The sequence below is a fragment of the Otolemur garnettii genome, unplaced genomic scaffold, assembly GCF_000181295.1.
Source record: "Otolemur garnettii isolate 467f Iridium unplaced genomic scaffold, OtoGar3 scaffold00212, whole genome shotgun sequence".
NCBI lineage: Eukaryota > Metazoa > Chordata > Mammalia > Primates > Galagidae > Otolemur > Otolemur garnettii.
Genome location: NW_003852607.1, coordinates 1,459,434 through 1,468,567, shown reverse-complemented (window position 1 = coordinate 1,468,567; position 9,134 = coordinate 1,459,434). Strand labels below are relative to the sequence as shown.

Sequence of the window (9,134 nt, the reverse complement as noted above, 5' to 3'; positions counted from 1 at the left end):
AGGGGGATAGCTTGAGGCTCTGTCTCAAAAAAAAAAAAAAAGAGCTTGAAAAAATAGTGCTTTGTTTTATATGGAATCAGAAAAAAACTCGAATCGACAATACAATACTCAGAAATAAAAACAAATCAGGAAGTATCACATTACCAGACTTCCAGGTAGACTGAATCTATAGTGGTCAAAATAGCATAGTACTGGCACAAAAACCAAGAGGTAGATTTATAGAACAGAATGGTAAACCAAGAGATGAACCCAGCTACTTATCATCATTTGATCTTTTATAAGCCTATCAAAAACATTCAGTGGGGGAAAGACCCCCTATTTAATAAATGGTACTGGGTGAACTGGCTGGCGATCTGTAGAAGACTGAAACTGGACCCCTGCCTTTTACCATTAGCAAAAATTGATTTTCATTGGATAAAAGATTTAAACTTAATACATGAAACTATAAAAATACTAGGAGAGAGTGCAGGGAAGACACTTGAAGAAATCAGCCTGGGATATTTTATGAGGAAGACCCCCCCCTCCTCCGGCAACTGAAGCAATACCCAAAATCCATTACTGGGATCTGATCAAACTAAAAAGCTTTTGCACAGCCAAGAGCACAGTAAGTAAAGCAAACAGACAACCTTCAGAATGGGAAGAGATTTTTGCAGGTTATGCTTCCCACAAAGGTCTGATAACTAGAATCCACATAGAACTCAAACTAAATAAAAAAAGAAGAAATAACTCCATTTCTCTGTGGGCAAGAGACTTGAACAGAAACTTCCCTGATGAAGACAGGCACATGGCCTACAAACACATGAAAAAATGCTCATCATCCTTAATCATCAGAGAAATGCAAGTCAAAACCACTTTGAAATACCATCTAACCGCAGTAAGATTAGCCCACATCACAAAATCCCCAAACTACAGATGTTGGTGTGGATTTGGAGAGAAGGGAACACTTCTACACTGCTGGTGAGAATGTAAGCTAATACGACCTTTTTGGAAAGAAGTTTGGAGAATACTCAAGGAAGTAAATCTACCATTCGATCCTACAATTCCTCTACTACGTATATACCCAGGTGAACAAAAATCATTTAACAACAAAGACATTTGCCCCAGAATGTTTACTGCAGCCCAATTCATAACTGCCAAGACATGGAAACAGCACAAGTGCCCATCAACCCATAAATGGATTAACAAACTGTGGTATATGTACACCATGGAATACTCTACAGCCAGAAAAAAGATGGAGACTTTATATCTTTTATGTTTACCTGGATGAAGCTGGAACATATTCTTCTTAGTAAAGTAGCTCAAGAATGGGGGGAATAAGTATCCAATACACTCAAATACTATGATGAAATCAATATATAATCACCTACACATTCATATGAATGGGAAAACATAACTCTAGTCCACAAAGTAGAAGGGAAGAGGAGACAGAGGGGAGGGGAGGAGGGAGGCAGAAAGAAGGAAGATATTTGGGAGGACCACACTTAATATGCATGATACATTGTACATTTCAAAACTACAAAGAAAGGAGTATAATTGTGATGGATGTATTAATCAGTTCCATGTAAGCATTTCACATTGTATATCAAATCAGTGCACTGAACCCCATAATGCATCGATGTACACAGAAATAATTTAATAAAAAAAAAGATTAACCCCCCCCACAAAAAGAAATCTCCAATAATAAACAAGACACCAATTTGACTAAAGACTGCCATATTCATCATACCTACAAAGTTTCTCTCCAGGATGAATTCTCTAATGATTTGCAAGGTGTGAATTCTGACTGAACACTTCCCCATATTTATTACATTTATAAAGTTTCTCACCAGTATGAATTATTAGATGTTATGTAAGGTGTGAATTATGACTGAAGACTTTGTCACATTCATTACATTTGTAAGGTTTCTCTCAGCATGAATCCTCTTGTGCTGTCCTAGGGATGACTTGCCATCGAATATTTTGCCACATTCATTACATCTGTAAGGTTTTTCTCCAGTGTGAATTCTTTGATGTTTTGCAAGATGTGAATTATGATTAAACACCTTTCCACATTCCTTACATTTGTAAGGTTTCTCCCCAGTATGAATCCTCCAGTGCATTTGTAGGGATGATTTCTGAGTGAACATTTTGCCACATTTGTTACATTTGTAAGGTTTTTCTCCAGTGTGAATTCTCTTATGTTGTGCAAGGTATGAAATACGATTAAATACCTTTCCACATTCATTACATTTGTAAGGTCTCTCTTTAGAGTGAATCTTCCAATGTTGTCTAAGGATTGAACTTGTACGGAATACCTTTCCACATTCATTACATTTGTAAGGTTTCTCTCCTGTATGAATTCTCCGATGCTGTGCAAGGATTGAACTTACACGGAATACCTTTCCACATTCATTACATTTGTAAGGTTTCTCTCCTGTGTGAATTCTCTGATGCTGTACAAGGGCTGAACTTTCACGGTATACCTTTCCACATTCATTACATTTGTAAGGTTTCTCTCCAGTGTGGATTCTCTGATGCCGGGCAAGGTGTGAAATGTAATTGAAGACTTTACCACATTCATTACACTTGTGAGTTTTCTTTACAGCATCGACTCTCTGATGACTTCTAAGGCTTGATTTTTTATTAAAAACCTTAGCACATATGTCAGATTTAAATCGATTCTCTTCCTCATGCATTATTTGATGAATGGTGATATGTGTCCCTTGATGAAAGGCTTTGTCCCACTCAGTACATCTGTAATGTTCTGTCACTATGGGTGGTTTCTCACTTTGTGGGAATAATGAATCCATAAGATCATACTCATGTTCATAAGAAAAGTGGGGTTTCATAGTAGAAGGAATTCTGTGGGGTGGGGAAACTAAGAAATCACTGTGGATAGACGGATTCATGGGATTACATTCATAAATTTTCTCCTCAATTTTAAATAGCTGCAGTTCTGGTAGATGTGACTGGGTGTTCAATCCCAGCTTATTATTAACAATCTTGTTTCCTGAATCCTTCCTATCATGCTGATCTCTCCTACCAGTGAGATTTCCCTGAGGGGTCATACGGACTCCACTGCAATGTCTTTCATCATCTCTCCACTGACACCCAAAGTTATGTAAATTCTTCTGAATTTCCCTAAAGCAAAGGTCTTCAATGTCATGGTTTTCTTTCCTTTCCAACATTATTCTGGGGAATATTTCTTCTATCCCACTGCTCTCTATAATTGGCAATTCATTTATCACACATATAGAAGAGATACCTACAAGATATAAAGAACCACAGGTGTCTGATAAATTATACATGGTCATTAAATACCTCCTATTGAAATATATAACATTATATCAAAAGTAATATAGGTATAGCACACGAGTTACAAAACATGTGATTTCCTGACTATTAGGAAAACTTTTTATTTTTTTAAAATGAAGAAAAGGTGATTATATGTAATTCAAAAGAGTAGGCAGGGAAGGCTAGCATGAAACAACCTATTAGTAAAATACCTCGCAAAAGCCCAAGTTAACCCAGAAGGGGGGGGTAATTTTACCCTGCAGGCAAACCACTACAATGGGCTCAAAGCATGTGGGTGTTCAGTGATTGAAGGGAATGATGTACATGTACTTGGAAAATGGATGAACTAGGGTCTCAGAAAACATTTCTTGGAACAAACTGAGAAATATGATCCTATATAACATAATTCAGGTAACTATGATTTGAACATTCATGTTGGTCAAAGTTCATCTGCTGAGGTCCTATTCTAAATTTAGCAGTCTTTACAAACACCATGCAGTATTCTTAGCCATCAACCAGCATGAAGTTGTTAGAGGAACCAACATATAAATCACATTTCATGTAAAAGCAGCAGGTCCATAGCATTTATGCATCTAATGCCAATTTGCACATTAAATGAGAAAAACAGGAGTTGACCCAGGGTCTGTAGGCTCATACATGTTCTTAGGAGCAACTACTGTTCCAAGGTGCACCAGAAACAACAGCTCATAGGAAACACAAGAGCATAGGAAGAAAGTTTGAGAGACACAGAAAGTCTCGGCTGTGTTGCCAACAGGATTACTCAGTCATCGTTCATGGGCATGGTGTGTGAGTCATCACCCGGGGCACATCCTGATTTAGGCACCAGTGAAAACAACAACTTAGGTAGCGTCCTGCAATAGTTTGCCAATGGTAAGCAAGTAGGTTTATAAGGTGAGAGTAGTGTTGGCAGAAATGGGTCTTGTGGAAACTGGTGTGGTCGGGAACATAAAAAGTAATATGCTAAAACCCCACTGTGCTTACTAAAATACTAAATACATAATAAGTCTCTACATGAGTATGCAGATACAGACATTATACTTATAAATCTATGGAAAAAGAAATATACCATGCTATTTAAAATTCTGACAGTGGTGTGAAAGGAAAAGTGATTTAGTAACCAACACGTAAGTACCCCATTCTCAACTATGAGACTAAAGCTGTGGTAGTGAGGCTAAAATGGAACAGATTGGAAGGAGAGATGGTTTTGATAATGTAGGAAGATATTAGGTTTATAAGTCTTACAATGTTTACTATGAAATTAAATTTATCACATTGAATGACCTATGAATTCTATTTCTAGCATATATTTAACAAATTCTACATACAAATTTTAGAGGATTATCTATAGCCATACCACCCTGAATAGGTCCAATCTCTTCTGATCTCAGAAGCTAAGGTGCTTCAGGCCTGGTTGGTACTTGGGTGGGAGATTCTGGGAAATCATGTGCAGGTATGCTCTCAGTGGGACCCAAAAGAAAATACCTGGATATGATCATGGAAAAAAGAGGGATCATCTCATATTGTATTCACAATGACACAAAATGCTGTTATCAAGGGTATAGCCATGTAGACAAATCCTGGGTGCAGAATCATGATCCAGAGCTGGTCAGGTAGAGGTATGTTTGAAAAAACAAACCAAGGAGGCTATTACTCAAATCTGCCCTTGGTCTGGGCCTTGTTTCCCACACCTGTAATTCTAGGAGTCTGGGATGCTAAGGTGGGTAGACTGCTTGAGCCCAGGAGTGTGAGAGCAGCCCGAGCAAAAGTGAAACTCTGTCTATACTATGAATACAACAATTAGCCAAGTGTTGTGGTGGGCATCTGTAGTCCTAGTTACTTAGGAAGCTGAGCAAGACGATCCCCTTGAGCCTCAGAGTTTGAGGGTACTGTGAACTATGATTCCAGGACACTCTACCCAGGGTGACAGAGTGAGATTCTGTCTCAACAAAAGAGAGGGAAAAATATCTGCCCTTGATTACATAAGTGAAATTAAATTACAACTTCACTAACTAAAATATTTATTTATGTTTTTTTTAGGGACATAGTCTCACTTTGTCACCCTCAGTAGAGCAACTTCCAGCTCTTGGGCTTAGGCGATTCTCCTGCCTCAGCCTCCCGAGTAGCTGGGACTACAGGCACTCGCCACAATGCCTGGCTATTTTTTTGTTGCAATTTGGCTGGGGCGGGTTTGAACATGCTACCCTCGGTATATGGGGCCAGTGCCCTACTCACTGAGCCACAGGTGCCACCCTAAAATATTTTTTATTTTTTAGTAAAGTTATTTTTATTTTTATTTTTCAGTAGAGTGTCCTGGTGTCACAGACATTCATGCCTTTAGGGAGACACAATGTTACCAAAATATAGTACAAAATCCCATGGTGGAAAAATCTTTTTTTTTTTTTTTTTTTTTTTTTTTTTGAGACAGAGCCTCAAGCTGTCCCCCTGGGCAGAGTGCCGTGGCATCACAGCTCACAGCAACCTCCAACTCCTGGGCTCAAGCATGTCTCCTGCCTCAGCCTCCCAAGTAGCTGGGACCACAGGCACCTGCCACAATGCCCGGCTATTTTTTTTTTGTTGCAGCTGTCATTGTTGTTTGGTGGTCCCGGGCTGGATTAGAACCACCACCTTAGGTGTATGTGGCTGGTGCCTTAGCCATTTGAGCCACAGGCACCGAGCCAAAAAATATTTTTTAATTTATTTCAGAATATTATAAGGTACATACATTTTAACATTTTAATTACACAGCTTACATATATACATACATATATATATTTATTTTATTTTTGAGACAGAATCTCATGTTGTTGCCCTGGGTAGAGTGTCATGGTATCATCATACCTCCTACCACCAACTATTGGGCTTCAGGGATACTCCTGGAGTTTTTCTTTTCTTTTTTTTTTTCAGACAGAGTCTCACTTTCTCACCCTTGGTAGAGTGCTGTGGCAGTATCACACTGCTCATAGCAGCCTCCAGCTCTTGGGCCTAGATGATTCTCTTGCCTTAGCTTCCCGAGTAGCTGGGACCACAGGCGCCCACCATAGCGCCCAGTTTTTTTTTTTTGCTGCAGTTTGGCTGGGGCCCAGTTTGAACCCGCCACCTTGGTATATGGGGCTGGCGCCCTACTCACTGAGCCACAGATGCTTCCCTAGTTTTTCTATTTTTAATAGACATGGTGTCTTGCTTGAATTCTGTAGCTCAAGCATCCACCTGCCTTGCCCTTCCAGAGTGTGAGGATACCAGGTATGGGCCACCATGGCCGGCACTTGTACTTACTTGTATTTACTTGTATTTTCGATACAAGTAATAAATATGTCCTTCACGTAGAAAGTGGCCCACGTACCCATCAAATGTAAATTTACTTATCCCACCCTCCATCTACTTGAATTCTGTTGAGTTCTGCTCCCATAAGTGCACATAAGTATTGCTCAAGTAGTTTCAATTTTAGTAGTGAGTATATGTGGTGTTTTTTTTTATTCTTGTGATACTTCACTTAGGAAAATGGCCTCTAATTCTAGCCAGGTTGGTACAAAAGATTCTAGGTCACCATTTTTTTATTGGCTGAGTAGTATTCCATGGTGTACAGATACCAGATTTATTAATCCTTTCACATATTGATGGGCACTTGAATTATGTCTATATCTTTGCTATTATGACTTGGGGAGCTTTAAACATTTGAGTGCAAGTGTCTTCTTTTTTTGAAGCTGAGTCTCAATATGCTGCCCTGGGTAGAGTGTTGTGCTGTCAACAGCTCACAGTAACCTCAAACCCTTGGGCTTAATGATTCTCTTCCCTCAGCCTCCCAAGTAGCTGGAACAACAGATGCCCACGACAACACATGGCTAATGAGGACAAGTGTCTTTAAGATAAAATGTCTCCACTGGGAAACTCTTCAAATAAGATAGCCCTGTGAATTACTTGACAAAAATGTAAAACAACTGTCTTAATGATGCTCAGTGAACTAAGAAATAACTGATAGCCAACTAAATGAAATTAATAAAAAGATTTGTAGGGACAAAATAAAAATAGGAGAAAAGAGCAAAAGTTATAAAGAACATCCAATCAGAATGTCTGTAGATGACATGGAATGAATGCATTTATAAATATGCTAGAGTGTTTCCAAAGCAGATAACATAGAAAAAAGTGAGAATTTGATGGCTCTGCACCTGTAGCTCAAGCAGCAAAGATGTCAGCCACATACACCAGAGCTGGCGGGTTTGAATCCAGCCTGGGCCCACCAAACAACGATGACAACTACAACCAAATCATAGCCAGGTGTTGTGGCGGGCGCCTGTAATTCCAGCTACTTGGGAACCTAAGGCAAGAGAATTGCTTAAGCCCAGGAGTTGGAGGTTGCTGTGAGCTGTGATGCCATAGCACTCTACCCAGGGCAACAGAGGCTCTGTCTCCTAAAAAAAAAAAGTGACAATTTGAAAACAAAATATAGCAAATTATTCACTTGAAATACAAAGTGAAAAATTGAGAAAAGAAAATAGCCTAATAATTTTATGTGACAACATCAAATGAAGAATATATATACTTTGAGAAACTTATAAAGAGAAGGAAGAAGATTTGAGAACTCATTTGAAGAAATAATTTCCACAACAGCCAAGATGAGAGGTTAATTAAAGACTCAATGCCCTTTACCATAGCCCCAAAGAAAACGAAATACTTAGCAATATACCTAACAAAAGAGGTGAAGGACCTCTATAAAGAAAATTATGAAACCCTAAGAAAGGTAATAGCAGAGGACACTAACAAATGGAAGAACATACCATGCTCATGGCTGGGAAGAATCAACATTGTTAAAATGTCTATACTTCTGGGCGGTGCCTGTGGCTCAGTGAGTAGGGCACTGACCCCATATACCAAGGGTGGTAGGTTTAAACCCGGCCCCATCAAACTGCAACAACAAAAAAAATAGCTGAGCCTTGTGGTGGGTGCCTGTAGTCCCAGCTACTCATGAGGCTGAGGCAAGGGAATCACCTAAGCCCAGAAGTTGGAGGTTGCTATGAGCTGTGACACCACAGCACTCTATCGAGGACGACAAAGTGAGACTCTGCCTCTAAAAAAAAAAAAAGTCTATACTTCCCAGAGCAATTTACCGATTCAACGCCATTCCTATTAAAATACCAACATCCTACTTTCAAGACTTGGAAAAAATGATTCTGCATTTTATATGGAACCAGAAAAAAACCCATATAGCTAAGGCAGTCATTAGTAATAAAAACAAAGCCAGGGGCATCACCATACCAGATTTTAGGCTGTATTACAAGGCCACAGTGGTCAAGACAGCATGGTACTGGCACAAAAATAGAAACATAGACATTTGGAATTGAATAGAAAACCAGGAAATGAAACTAACAACTTACAACCACTTAATCTTTGATAAACCAAACAAGAACTTAGACTGGGGGAAAGACTCCCTATTCAATAAATGGTGCTGGGAGAACTGGATATCCACACGTAAAAGACTGAACAGGACCCACACCTTTCTCCACTCACTAAAATTGATTCAAGATGGATCAAAGACTTAAATTTAAGGCATGAAATGATAAAAATCCTCAAAGAAAGTATAGAAAAACACCGGAAGATATCGGCCTGGGGAAAGACTTTATGAAGAAGACTGCCATGGCAATTGCCAACATTAAAATAAACAAATGGGATTTAATTAAACTGAAAAGCTGCTGTACAGTTAAAGAGACAACAACCAGGCTCGGCACCTGTGGCTCAAGCAGCTAAGGTGCCAGCCACATAACCCTGAGCTGGCAAGTTTGAATCCAGCCCAGGCCCGCCAAACAACAATGACGGCTGCAACCAAAAAATAGCTAGGCATTATGGCA

General features: G+C 39.3%; 1 protein-coding gene across 1 annotated transcript in view; it reads right to left on the bottom strand.

Moving 5' to 3' along the window:
- Nucleotides 1-1,578: 1,578 nt before the first annotated feature.
- LOC105886318 (zinc finger protein 347-like) overlaps nt 1,579-9,134 on the bottom strand; it is a 29,263-nt gene continuing 21,707 nt past the window's right edge. Inside the window, exon 4 of the mRNA XM_012812635.2 lies at nt 1,579-3,244. Within this exon, the coding sequence (XP_012668089.2) occupies nt 1,839-3,244 (1,406 nt within the window). The 3' untranslated portion in view covers nt 1,579-1,838. The remainder of the gene's footprint in view (nt 3,245-9,134) is intronic.